The sequence below is a fragment of the Canis lupus genome, chromosome 28 (genome assembly GCF_003254725.2).
Source record: "Canis lupus dingo isolate Sandy chromosome 28, ASM325472v2, whole genome shotgun sequence".
Taxonomy (NCBI): domain Eukaryota; kingdom Metazoa; phylum Chordata; class Mammalia; order Carnivora; family Canidae; genus Canis; species Canis lupus.
Window position 1 is genome coordinate 10,598,712 of NC_064270.1, and position 13,924 is coordinate 10,612,635.

General features: G+C 47.1%; 1 protein-coding gene across 2 annotated transcripts in view; it reads right to left on the reverse strand.

The window, feature by feature from the left end:
* Positions 1-13,924, reverse strand: part of SLIT1 (slit guidance ligand 1) — a 170,395-nt gene that overhangs the window by 132,985 nt on the left and 23,486 nt on the right. For both annotated transcript variants that reach the window (XM_025466773.3, XM_049103508.1), the window contains exons 3-4: positions 12,317-12,388; positions 7,115-7,186 (exon numbers count right to left, since the gene is read on the reverse strand). In XM_025466773.3, the coding sequence (XP_025322558.1) occupies positions 7,115-7,186; positions 12,317-12,388 (144 nt within the window). The remainder of the gene's footprint in view (positions 1-7,114; positions 7,187-12,316; positions 12,389-13,924) is intronic.

Genomic DNA, 13,924 nt, shown 5'->3' on the forward strand with positions numbered 1-13,924 from the left:
TGTCAATCTTGGGCTGGCTGCCCTCTTCTGCAGAGGCTCCCGGCCAGCCCAGTGGGACGCTTGCCTTTTTCACTTGAGCCTTGACAGCAGGCACAGATTTAATGATTGGAAAGCACTCTGAATTCTCAGAGTGCTCCATAATTGCTAACTCATAATCCCCAAATTGTTCTCTGTGTGGCTGCGGGAGGTAAAGTGTCTGCCCTTGGGAGGGTCTTTGTTAGTGTGGCTCTCACACCAGAACCAGGCCGGGCAGAGGCTAAGCATGGCTCTAATCGTACAAGAGTACCTACCTAAGACTCATCCAAGTGTGCCGAGAGCAAGGTCTCTCAAAGTATGAACCAGATAAAGAGGGGCTTGATTATAATGCAGATTCTTGGGCCCTTCTACATCTACTAACTCAGCATCTCTGATGATAAACTGCATTTTAATCAACTCCCCTAGACAACTCTTATTCACTAATTAGAGTACTAACAGAGGTAGATGCATGGGTTTGAGGTCAGAAGGACCTGAGTTTGAGTCAGCCCTGACCCCTATCGTCAGAACTCAGCAAGTTCCTGACGCTAGACCCATAAGATCTAGGTTGAGCATTGCAACACCCTACATGTCCCCCAGGACAAGTGCTTTAAAAGGCACATAGCTGATTAGAGGGGCTGAATAGTCCCTCCACAAAGAACCCTGTTTGACCCACTACTTCCCAAACTGTATAACCAAGGAAGTTTCTTTCCATTGTTAATGCCAGAAACATCTCACAGACTTAATATCTCATGAGAAAAGCTTTCAAAGGTCGTCCTTCCTGGGAAAAAATGAAGCCTAGGGACTAAGGGACACTATCTTAAGGCGATGGTTCTGGCAGGAAGGAGGCCCCAGTCAGCCAAGGGCAGCCTCGGGAGCCCCATTCCTTATGCACGAGGGTCCTCAGCAGTAAGCTGGTTCAGTTCCAAAGATCTGCTGCCGAGAGTGGACGTGTCACAATAGCGAGGTCACCTTCCTGCTTCGGGTAATTTCCCTTGGAGGCAAGACAGATCCATTTTTAACAGCTCTTCATTTCAGCAGAGAATGCCCTCTCGCCTCTGATGGGGGCTGGGGACCAAGACTGGAAGGGAGGCTTTGTTCTTCTGACCAGTGCTGACAGTTTAATTAAACCCAGCTCCAGACGGGGTCAGCAGGGTCAGGCATTCTTCAACAGGACTCCTGCAGAATATCACATCCACGCCTCTCCAGCCACCAGGGCCCTGTTAATGAGCTATCCTGGTCCTTACAGCAGGGATATAAATAAGGGGAAATAAATGCCCTTTGCTGCCCTTAATCACCCATCCTTACCCCTTCCAGGTCCAGCAAAGACACAAAAGGTTGATCTTGTCCGGACGCATATTGGTTTCAAGGCTAAAAAGAAGCCCAGTTCCTCTGGGTTTGGGCTTCCAGAAGTGGCTTCTGGATGAGGAAGGGAATGCCACCACGAGAGGCGGGATCGCAGGGCAGCAGCACAGACCCCTCCCCAGATCGGGGAGGACAGAGGCACAGAGGGTGCCACTCACTGTGCTCCAACACCCAAACACACATGGAGACTGGGTTTTACTATGTAAGAGAAGCTGTCAGGTTCAAATATGTCTGACCCCTGTGTGCATCCACGAAACATCTCCACACTCTCTCTTGTGATTGACTGTCAGGTGATAAAGTTCAGCCCAAATCCGAGTAACCTGTCACCAGGATATAACCACCCTGGCAGGAGACAGGGGTCCAGCCAGGGAAGAATCTTCTCCCACCCACTCCATCCTGCTATTGGTCAGAGACTAGCAGATACCTCTCAAAAAGCACTGGTGATAAACTCTCCCCTCCTGCAGAGACAGAGCCTACCCATCTGTCTTATACAGCCCAGTCCAAGTGTTCTCAGCCCGAGAACAGCACCTGGCCCATAGGAGGCGGTGGGTAACTGTTAGATGAATGGGTGGGCAGGTGGATGCATAGGTGTATAGGTAGATTGGTACACAGGTAGGGAGAAGTTGGATGGGTGGGGAGCTGGAAGGGGGGAGGGCGGTTGAAGGGTAAATGAGTGGAAGAATGGATGGGTAGGCAGATGGATTAAGTGGGTGGGAGTGTGTTTGATGGGAGGATGGGTGGGAGGAGATGGGAGGATGGAGGAATGGTACAGGTATAGAGATGGGCAGATGGGTGGGTTTACTGGTGAGCTGGTAGATAGGTAAGCAGGAGTGCAGCTGAGTGGGGTGTGGGTATGTGACAGGTTGATGGGGTTGGGAGGATTGGTAGGTAGATGGGTAAATAAGTAGGTAAAGGAATGCAGGAGGTGGATGGATGGTGAGTAGAGGATGGATAGGTGAAGGAGGATGGATGAAAGCTATAGAAGGATGAGCTTTAGCATCAGAGAGACCAGGGTTCAAATTTGGCTTAGCGCCTTAGGCATATCACAAAACCTCTGAGCTGGCATGTCTTCATCTGTAAAATGGGGAAAATGCTGACCTCAGAGAGGTCTGATGATGAAATCAGATAATGTTTATAGGTCGTCTCTCATGAGCCCGGCACAGAATGACTTCCACTTGTTCTAATCATTACTGTAACTGTGGTTCCTAAGACCTTTCGTGGCAGTCCTGGGAGACCCAGGCAGTAAGAGGACATCACAGGATAGGCACAGTTCTGCAGGGGCCCTGACTCCCTCCACCTGCAGACAAGAGGTGGGCAGGCGCTCTCTTCTAAAGAGGTGATGGAGTGAGGGTACTGAGCAGGAACTCGGGGCTCACCCTCAATGGAGGCATCTCCAAGGAAGCAAGGAACACACAGGTAACTCCAGGGCCCTAAGAAATATTTCTGAGGTGACTTCATCTCCTTGCTCCATGCTTGTCCAGGAAAGTACCCAAGAGTACAAAAGGCAGATTAACTCCGGAGCCTGTGCAATGACTGCCCCAGGCCACATTCAAGTGGCTATCTGCAGAGCCTGCTGCTGGTGAGCACACTAGCCTCCCTCGATAGCCCTTAGGGTACCTCTGCAAGGTGCACCTCATGAGAAACAGCGTCTCGTGAAAAGAAAAAGTTTAAACCTGTTGCAGGAGGTCCTTGCCAATCAAGGGGGTGGTTCTACATTAAGACAGACTTGAATGGGGCACTGAGTGGCTCAGTCAGTTAAGCATCCACCTTTAGCTCAAGTCATGATCCTGGGGTCCTGGGATCAAACCCTGCATCGGGCTCGTTGGTCAGTGGGGAGCCTGCTTCTCCCTCTGCCCCTGCCCCACTCATGCTTATGCTCGCTCTCTTTAGCTCTCTCAAAAAATAAATTAAAATCTTAAAAAAAATAAAAGACAGGTACAGATGAACCACCAGCAGTGGACAAAATGCTCCAGTACAGGGTCAGCTTAGAGGCTGTAGTGCCACCTCCAAAGCAATTCTCATGTGGATTCACCTAACATTTCCTGAGCATCTACTACAGGCCACAGAGTCTACACCTGCGAGGGGAGTGGGTTACACCTTCCTCAAATCCCTGCAACAGCCTGTGAGGTAGCCAAAATTTTCTTTATCTGATAGAAGAGCAAAATAGGGCTCCACGGGGCTAGAGGAAGGCCTCCAACGTCACCTAGCTAGCACTTACTGTAACCCCAACCACAGAGGCTTTCCAGCACTTGTAAAAGCTGGGAGGTCTCCTACCATAAAAATCACACATGCTTTTTACAGAACATCTGGGAAACACAGAAAAGAAAAAAGTCACCCAGAGACAACCCCCGTTGGCATTTCACAGTCTTTTCCATGCCTTCTTTAGAGTGACTTATTTAGTGATTATATTGTCAGTACGATTTTGCATCCTATCCTGGCTTTTGATAACACAAACATTTATCTGCATTACTTTACATCTTCCATAAAGACCACACATTTGATGATGATATAAGTATTTAATCAAGCAGATATACCATAATTTACTTAACTGTTCCCCTAAAGCTGGACATATATTTCTATAATCAGTATTCTATATTTCAATATAGGCATATTCTATATATCAAAATAGGAATATTTTATATTTCAAAACTCTAAATAATGCTGCGGTGAGCATGTTTGTGCTTGCGCTTTAAATTTATTTTTTTTTATTTTTTTATTTATTTTTGTTAGTCACACAGAGAGAGAGAGAGAGGCAGAGACACAGGCAGAAGGAGAAGCAGGCTCCATGCACCAGGAGCCCGACGTGGGATTCGATCCCGGGTCTCCAGGATCGCACCCCGGGCCAAAGGCAGGAGCTAAACCGCTGCACCACCCAGGGATCCTCTGTGCTTGCGTTTTATTATTCCCTTAGGCTAGATCCCCAAATGTGAGATTTCAGGACTCTGGAAGGCCTGGTATCTAATTCCAACCCTATCACCAAACTGCTCTGTGGTCCAAGGCAAGTCACTTCTCTAGGCCTCAGGTACCACAAGGAGAATGAAATGGACAGATAAACCCAACACGTATTTCTGCAGAAATACAACTGCAGAATGGCCAGTAACAGGATTTTAACACCTGGCAGCCACACACACAAAGTCAGCCTAAATATGGACTGCACCACCTGACACATTCTGTGACCATACCTCACCGACGCATTTGGTCTCTCTCAAACCTGTTTCATGCTGATTTAGCATAACGGTCTCTGCTGAAAGTCCATGATTTGCTCCAGGTGGAAAGGATTAGCAACGGATTCCTTCAAAGCAGAGAGGAGGTCAACAGGTGAGAGACCAGAAGCACCAGGCCCTGTCTCCCCTCTTACCCTGCCTCCAAAGCAAATGTAGTCCCCCTCTAGTTCCTGGAGGAGGAGTGGGCTCCCTATTAAGTTTGCACCAGGCAGTCCCACAAACCCCCAACACAGCCCAGGAATGACTGCATGACCAAAGATGAACCAATCAGATTCTTTCCTCAGAAATCTGGGGTTGAGACCTGAGACAGGGGGATTAACTCTAAGGTCACAGGAAGGAGGAGGGGAGTATGCATTTAGGCTAACCAAAATCATGGCGGAAATGAGATGTTGCCCATAAGCCCAGGACATCTGCAGGGAGCAGCAGGACAATAATTAGATATTCAGAAAGAACTGCAAACACCCTTCACGTCTCAGTCTGGTCCCAGCAATATTTCACTTCCTGTCCTAAGAAACCTATAAGTCTTCTGGTTGTTCCCTTACAATACCTGATCACCCTTAACATCACCAGCCTGCAGGGGTTTTTGCTTCTGGAACTGGAAGTGCCCAAGTGTTCCCCATCCAGACCAAGTGGACTGGGAGAGTTAACAGAGATGCCTGGCAATGCCAGATGCTCAAGTCAATAGATTGAGGGTGGAGGTAGGACAAAGAATATTAGCAAATAAATCTTTAAGCACTTGCTCCTCCATGCTTCCCTATAACAATGACAAAGGTAAAAACAAAAACAAAACAAAAAAAACTCAGTGAGTCAGACACCAGGGACAAATAACTAGATCAGGAAAAGGGTTTGTGTAACCATTTCCCCCAGGATGTGCTCTTTTGAGATGGCCTGCACTGGAGGGGTGCCAGGTTGCCCTGAACCAGGTTGGGCCCAGTCATGAACTCAAGTCCCAGCCTGACGTAAGCAAGGACACTGCACAGGAGTCCTCCCCAAAGTCCTGCTGGCTGGCACACTGGTGCTTACAGATGAGCTTAAGACATATTAGCAGCAGAGCTAGAGAAAATAGTTTCCCTCCACCAGGTCCAGCTATGCTCCTAGATAAGAAACATCTCCTGCCAAGAGTTAGGGACCAATTGCCTAAAGAGAAAAAACAATAGGCACAGGGGAAAGGTTCTGGCTCTAGAGCCTAGAAATATGCCCCAAAGAACCACTAAGCCTTCTATCAGGCAGGCCTTTATCCTGGAAGTCCCTCTGTTCAGTGGTGACTAGCCCCCTCCCCAAGACAACCCCAGGCCACAGGGGTGAGGACATCCAGTGGTTCTAAAGGCCACTGCCTCCCCTGGTTCCTAGCCCAGGAGTCAAGCCGACTTCTGTCCTCTTCAATGGCTTTTCCACTCTTTGAATGGAGTTCCTTGTGCCACACTTTAGATATAAAATCCAGTTATCTAATATTTGTTAAAGCATAGAACCACTTTTCTCCAGTAAAATATGAAGCCATGAAGAGCACTGGGTGGGGAGTCCAACAGGGGCTTCACTACTGACCCCGAGGAGGTCACTTCACCTCTCCAACCTTGACTTTTGTCTTGACTTTCCTCAGCAGTAAAACCATGTCCCGGCGTGGAGTCTGCTTGGGATTCTCTCTCCCTCTCCCACTGCCCCTCCCCCCACTTGTGTGCTTACTCTTTCTCTCTGGAATAAATAAATCAATCTTTTTTTTTTAATCTAACAAGAGTACATAGTTGTTCTAGATATTTACAGAAAGCAAAGCTAAAAAAACATAAATTGTTGAGAAACAGATTTAGGGCTCAAATCTAATTAGAAAATGTTTCTAATATGCAGATCTGTCCAATAATGCAACTGACTGGGGAGGTAGTGAACTCCCTCCCTATCATTAGAAGTAGCCAAGCAAAGACTGAAGGACCACAGGCTAAGGAACTGCAGAGGAGATTCCTTAGATAATCTCTGAGATCCTGTCCAAAACAAGATCCCACAAAATGAAATAGATGGTAAAACAATTATAGCCACATTTAGCAAATCATAGAGCAGCAGAATTAGCTGCTTTAAACCCTTTAAGTTTGAAAGAAGTATGCTGACAGCAAATAAAAGTACGAATTTATGCTATGGTGGATAAGCTTCCAGACTTCATTACTCCAATCTGAAAACAGAAATAGGTCCAAGAAGGGTTTCACTGAATGAATAAATATTCAACCCTGGAAAGCCTGGCATCATGGCTGACAAGAATGCCTCCCCCTGCCCCCGCCCCAGAACATTCTCACACCCGCACTGTTAGGGGCAACACACAGCACTGAATGAGTCGTGGATTCCAGCAGGTGCAACCACAGAGAAACACACTGCACAGCACCTTCCAGAGAAAGGGCCTGGCTTTTGATGCCTGGCACGATTCCTGATGGGTGAAGAGCAGGAGGTCATGGGCACTCTGACCAGACACCGCCCCTCCCACAGGGTGAGGGACAAGAGACCACACACAGAGCCTTGGCCACAGTGTCACTCACAGTCTCGAAAGAGCCTGGTTATTCTGGAACAGCAGTTCTGGCAACGTGTGGAGCTGGTTCCGGTTCAGTCGTCTAAAAAAGAAAGAAGAAAGGAAGAGTTGGAAGGTGCCTCGGTGTCCAGGAAATCAAAAAAGTTTTCAGAACTCCTTGGGTTTGGAGCAATAGGGGCACAGGGTTCAAATCCTAAAAAGGTCATTGTGTAACCCCAGGGAAATGACCTTCTCTGGGGTTCAGTTTCTATAAAGTGGGAGTTCACCATCCAACACTTGGGGAGGACAAGCACAGATTACTTGTGGAAGCTCCTGGCCAAGAAGCTGATGGGCAGTAAACGCCTTAAATGGTCTCCTCCTAATGCTTATCGCCATCATCATGTTACATTTGCAAGACCCATTGTAATTCATAAGGCACTGATTGAAATATTATCTTGGCTTATGGGTTGAACACCTGACTATATTTGAAATATGAGATACACCCTAATGGGTAGGACCAGCCCCCTGGTTCTGATTCCTCACTGCTTTCATCCATATTTGACTCAGTGGCAACTTAGTTCTTGCCACTGTTCTCTTTTATTATTTTATTATTCTCTTTTATTATTTGCTTAGGTCTTTTTATTATTTGCTTTTCTCTTTTATTATTTGCTTAGGTCTTTTTTCCAAATGAAAATAACTTTATTGATTTTTTTATTATCTATGAAAACACATACTTAATTCCTTAAAAACCTTAAATAACAAAAGAAAAAGTATTGGGCCACCTGCATTTTCCTTACTCAACAATTTGTGGATGTCTCCCCATGCCAAACAATAGAGAATAACTCCTTTACTTTTAGTGACTGACTAGTACGTCCATCATTTCTAATTGCTCTACTGGTGGACAGAACAACTTTTCAGTTTTATAAACACAGGCAGTAGTAATAAGTCTGGTTCTGGATGTGGCCTGGCAAGAGGATATAATTTATAAAGAACCCAGATGTGTCCTAGGAAAGCCATGACACCTAACCGGACTCATTTTGCCACCATCAGCAACTACTTCTCTGTCACTGCAGTACAGGACTCCAGCCCATCCGGGGTGTGACACCTACAAGTATGGAACCTTGGTACTCATGCTGTTGTCCATTTGAATCTGCAAGTGCTTCACCTGGGAGTTGATAAGAGCCACAATATCCCAGCCTCTACCTCAGATTTGTTGACTCAGATTTTGCATTTCAGCAAGATCCCCAAGTGCATGTCAAGGCTAGAGAAGCAACAGAGTAAAATCCAACCCCCTGCCCTCCAGACTACAGCACAGTTTGGATCTCATACAACCATCTCCTTTAACAGTGCCAGATGATGATAAACCAACTCAGCAAAAGCTTTCTGTTGCTGGGTAAGTGCGAGGGGGTGGGGGGGAGGAAGTAATGAAGTTGTCTGTGGCCAATAGTAACTGGTCTGTGGTTACCGCCTAGGAGGTCACCCTTCATCTGATACGTGAGAAAGGCACCATTTTCCAGCATGGCACAGACAAGTAGACCAGCTGGAATAAGTTCACTCAAAAGGGCAGGCTCCTAGGGAAACACATCACTGCCTTGGGAAAAAAGGGACCACCAATATAATCCTTAAAGCAACAGGAGTGGACATCAGATCACCCCAAGTTCCTTAACCTTATCCAATAAATTAATCCTGTATTTACACTGCCGGGTAATCATTGGTTTTTGTTTTGTTTTGTTTTCCCCCAAGACTTTCTCATTTTTCCAGCTTCAATTTCTGAAAACATTGAAGAGGAAAAAAAATTCAACAGCCAGTTTAAAGGAGAAAACCAAAGGACACTGAAGGAGGGACAGCATGGTGAAGGAGCATGGTAGCTAGAACAGTGACAGTGGTAGTGGTCACCAGTCCCCATTGGCCCTCCCCATGTGCCAGGCACTGGGACAAGTGTTTTGGAGGCATTATCTTACCATCAGAGGGAAAGCAGAATGCACAGGTACAGTTTTGTTTTGTTTTGTTTTTTGAGTATGACAACAACGGCTTCTATTCACGCACAGACCCTCCTGTCTCTTCCTTGCAAGAACACTGAGGGCAAGTTTTACTGCTACCATCTTGCCACATGGCTTGGCTCTTATATGTGCTCTGAATGTTCATGGACTCTATTGAGCTGTCTCTGTGACAGTTGAAGGAACTGGGATGTCAAGAGGTGAGTGACTCACCCTCATGACCGCCAAGTACTAGAGCCAGGTTCTGGAGACAGCTTCTCCCCCACATTACACACCAACCGCCCCACAGCCGGCATAGGGTGGCTGAGCATCCCACTCTCCCTCTGTGCCCAGGGCACACTGACCCTCATGGCCAGAGGGCTTGCACATTTCCACTTCTGTACTTGAGTCTGCAGTAACCACTTACAAGAGCCAGATACGTCTGGTTCCCAAACCTCTCTACACCAGAGGTGCTTATGGTTATGTGAAGAGGCCATCTCTGTGAAAATTAAATTGGACGCTTTGTAGAAAGTCAATAAACCAAAAGTTGTTCATTGAAGAGCTGTTGAATTAAATAAAAGACTGGGTCAGGGGCAGGAGGAGGGTCACAAAGAAACTCAGGGGTTGCCCAGGTGGCTCAGTCGGTTAAGCATCTGCCATTGGCTCAGGTAACGATCTTGGGGTCCTGGAATCGAGCCCCAAGTCAGGCTCTCTGCTTAGCAGAGAGTCTGCTTCTCCCTCTCACTGCCCCTCTGTGCTCTCTCACTCTCTCTGTCTCTCAAATAAATAAATAAAATAAGGATCCCTGGGTGGCGCAGCGGTTTGGCGCCTGCCTTTGGCCCAGGGTGCGATCCTGGAGACCCAGGATCAAATCCCGTGTCAGGCTCCCGGTGCATGGAGCCTGCTTCTCCCTCTGCCTGTGTCTCTGCCTCTCTCTCTCTCTCTCTGTGACTATCATAAATAAATTTTTAAAAAAAATTAAAAAAAAATAAATAAAATATTTAAAAAAATAAATAAAATCTTTAAAAAAAGAAGCAACTCAGAATTCTTCACCCAAATTGCTTCTAAGAGCCTTTTTTTTTTTTAAGATTTTATTTATTTATTCATGAGCGACAGAGAAAGGCAGAGACATAGGCAGAGGGAGAAGCAGGCTCTCTGCAGGAGCCCGATTTGGGACTCGATCCTGAACCCTGGGATCATGCCCTGAGCCAAAGGCAGATGCTCAACAGCTGAGCCACCCAGGTGCCTTTTAAACACCTCACTTCACCTTAAAGAAACCAAAACCAAAAATCATAAGCAAGTAATTTGTATGAAGTGGAGGCAAGGAAAACAATATAGAACTCCAGTCTCATACTAAGAAGAAAAGACTTGGCAAAAAAAGGTGGGGGAAGAGGGTCAATAAATGCACACTTACATGTTTGAGCTTAAAATGGAATGTTTCTAGAGTATGTGTGGTTTTTATGACTGCCTGCTTTACCCAACTTTTACGATTAACAGATCCACCACTGGAGAGGGTGCCAGCCATCCGCAGTAAGCACCTGACACCCTCAGGGACATGGCAGTCACAAACCCCAAGAAGAGCCACCTGCTATGAACTTGCTGGGGAGAAAACCTGCCCCAGAAGAAAGGAACTGAAAGGACAAAGTCTACAGGGGCAAGTCATGACTCAACAAGGAGGGCCCTGCCCATTCCTACTCCTCCTGCAGGGCATGGCAGCACCAAGGCTAGAGCTGCAGGGGGGATTCAGTCCCAATCAGGCCCTCACAGCCAGGTCAGGAATATGTACTTTGTTTGGAACCTTTGAAAGAAAACAAACACAGCACTAATCATCTGTTCTAGCTGCAGGCTCCTTATTGCTCACTTTTAGGCCTGGATGAAGAACTCAAAAGAAAGACCACTTGATTTTCTTCCAGGCTGCAGGAAGGCAAGGAGATACCCATATTCTCCTCCCTTTATTTTATATCTTACTTCCTTTGAAGTAAAAGAGAATAGTGAGGTATTAGGTCATAGTCATCAAGATCTCAGGCTTTGGAGGCAAAATGATCTGGGTTCTAATTCTCTCTTCTGTACTTAATCACTTAATAACACAGGTGCCTTAACTTCCAAGCACTTCAGTTTCTCATCTGTAAGATACCACTGAACAGTGTTGTTTTCAGGATTAAATGAGATATTGTAGGGCAAAGAGCTTATCTTGGTGCCTGGCATAGAGTAAGGCAATCAGTTGTAGTGATAATCATACTTATAAACTCACTGTAAAAAATCCATAAAAAACATGAGCCAAAGAGTAAAATTAAAGTTACCTGATATTCCACCACTCAATGTAATGAAAATTAATCTTCCCAATTATTTCTCTCCTCCTGTATTCTATATACATATAAGTTGTTGTGATTTAAATATGTCATTTCCTGCCCTTTCCGTGTAATATTATATTGTGAGAACATTCTAATGGCCTTAACTATTCTTCAAAAATGTGACTTGATACCCTGTGTCTCCACAAGAATGGCTTTCTCCATTTTTTTGGTTGTTGTATTTAAATAATGTGCATAGAAAATCCTGATATATTAATTTTTAGCCACGTCTCTGATTCCTTCCTTAAAGTAAAATGGACTTTCTGGTTCAAAGCATACAAACTCAAGGACTCTTGGCACCTTTTGAAACCAACCCCCGTGAATGTGTGACCCCTCACCTCACTCATACCACATTCCCTTTTTTTTTTTTTCATTATTGCCAATCTGAAATGCAAAACTTGATCAAGACCCATTTTCAAATGCAAAAGCCATGTATGGAGCAAATCATGTAAATCAGAAACACCTCCACCTTCTAGCTTCTGTACTGTAGCACTGAACACCCAAGACACAGCTTCACAGGTGGCCACTGGGTCTTCCCTGACAGTCCCCTTGGCACACAAATTCTTCCTTACTGCCACACAAACAGTAGTGTGGACAGTGGTCACACCCAGCATATAAGATTATAAGAGGAATTTCACTTCCTCTGTACTGCGTGGATTTTTTGCCATAATGTATTATCAGACAAAAACAACAAAGAGAGTTGCATTTAGTTGCATTGTCCTCGCCGTCACCTCGTGATGATGCTGTGACCACTTCCACGGCTGTGGCTGCCCCTGGCTCCCAGCAGCAGGTGGGAGGCAGGTGGGGCATGCGGTTCCCTCCCTGCACATTGCCCTTGCTGCCAGGCTCAACTGTTGCATCCCTTCAGCACGGCCCCTCCGCCCTGAGCCCGCACCCACAGATACTCACAGCCGCTCCAGCTCCTTCATGTCGTCAAAAGCCCCCCGTTCCACCACTCCAATCTGGTTCTCCATCAGCTGCCTGAGGAAGCAGAGACAAAGACAGCTCCAGGACGCTGGACAAGGACTATCAGCAACATCTGGTGCAAGGCAGTGAAGCAGGAGCAAGGCCCAAGACATGCACACACCCGGGTCTTGGCCTGAGCTGACAAAACTGCCCCACAAACCCAACAGATATCCTCAGCATACCCAGCCCTGACGGCAAGATGTACTTCCAGCCCCTGAGCCCACGCAGACCTCTCTGCAGCCACTGTGGCCACAGCACACCAGAACACCAGGCCACCGCTCCATGTTCCAGGAACTGGGATCCAGGGAGCAGGGGCCAACTCCAGGCTGCTGGCACCCGTGCCCTCCTTCCGCCCATGTCCGAGGGACAGAGCAGGGGGATGGGTCGGTAACAGGGGGAGGGGAGTCTGTGCCAACTGGGCAAAGCCCACACATGCAGCAAACACACTCTGCAGTTGGCAGACAACACCCCCTCTGCCTGCACCCCTACACCGCCTGGCCCCATCTGCTGCCAACTCAACCACCTGGCTCCATGAGATTGTACCTCCTCACCACCAACGCTCCCTACAACCCAGAATGTCCGGCTGGCAAGCAGTTTGCTTGTTGTGTGGTAATTTTTGAGATGGTCAAGTATATTTTTCTCCCCTCATTCTCCCCTGTCCATTCTTAAGCAGGTGGCTTGAGGTCCCACGTGGACCTCAGAGGAGGTCTGGGGTAGTGCAGGGGGCAGAAACTTCAACCACACACTTTTCTTCTTCCACCTTGTTTCCAGAAGCCTGAGCTGTTAAGGAACTCATGTTGGAGGATAGGGTGGGTGAGAGATGCCAGGAGGGAGGGAGGGTTTTCCCAGATTCAGAAGAGATTCCTGGAGCCTGGGAAGGAATTAAAGGTCAGTGGGTTCTAGAGCAGCAGAGACCCCTGCCTAGTGACTGACAGCTATGACCCCAGAGAAGATAGAGAGTCCCCAGCCCCACCAAAGATTCTCAAAGCAGCAAAGTAGTTCTGAAAGAACTACAGCCCAAGGACCCTTGCACTACTCTGGAAGTAGGGAGTGAGGACCCTATGATTGTCTGATGTTGAATGTGTCAGAATGTATGCATGTGTCTGAAGGCCACAGACCAGGAAGAGATGAAGGGATCCATTCCTTCCCCTCCTCACTCTTCACCCCTGCCCAGTTTGACAAGGGAAATGCTGCAGGTGGCTCCTTTGGTGCCTAGTGGTCAACCCCAAAAGAGCCCACACCTGCCACCTCCAATATCTGCTACTGTCAGGCACCTGTGGACAGCCACCTCTGCCCTCAACTGTCCCCATTCACCTATGGGTGAGTCAGGGGTAGTTGTGGTCTCACTGGGGAGTCTTTCTGAGGCACAGCATCCAAAGAACTATGGAGACTGTTATAGTCTGAAATGCATCCCCTCAAAATTCACACACTGAAGCCCTAACCCCCAATGTGATTTGGAGACAGAGCCTGTAGGGAGGTAATCAAAATTTAATAAGGTCAAAAGGGTAGGGCCCTAATCTGATAGGACTGGTATCCTTATAAGAAGAGGAA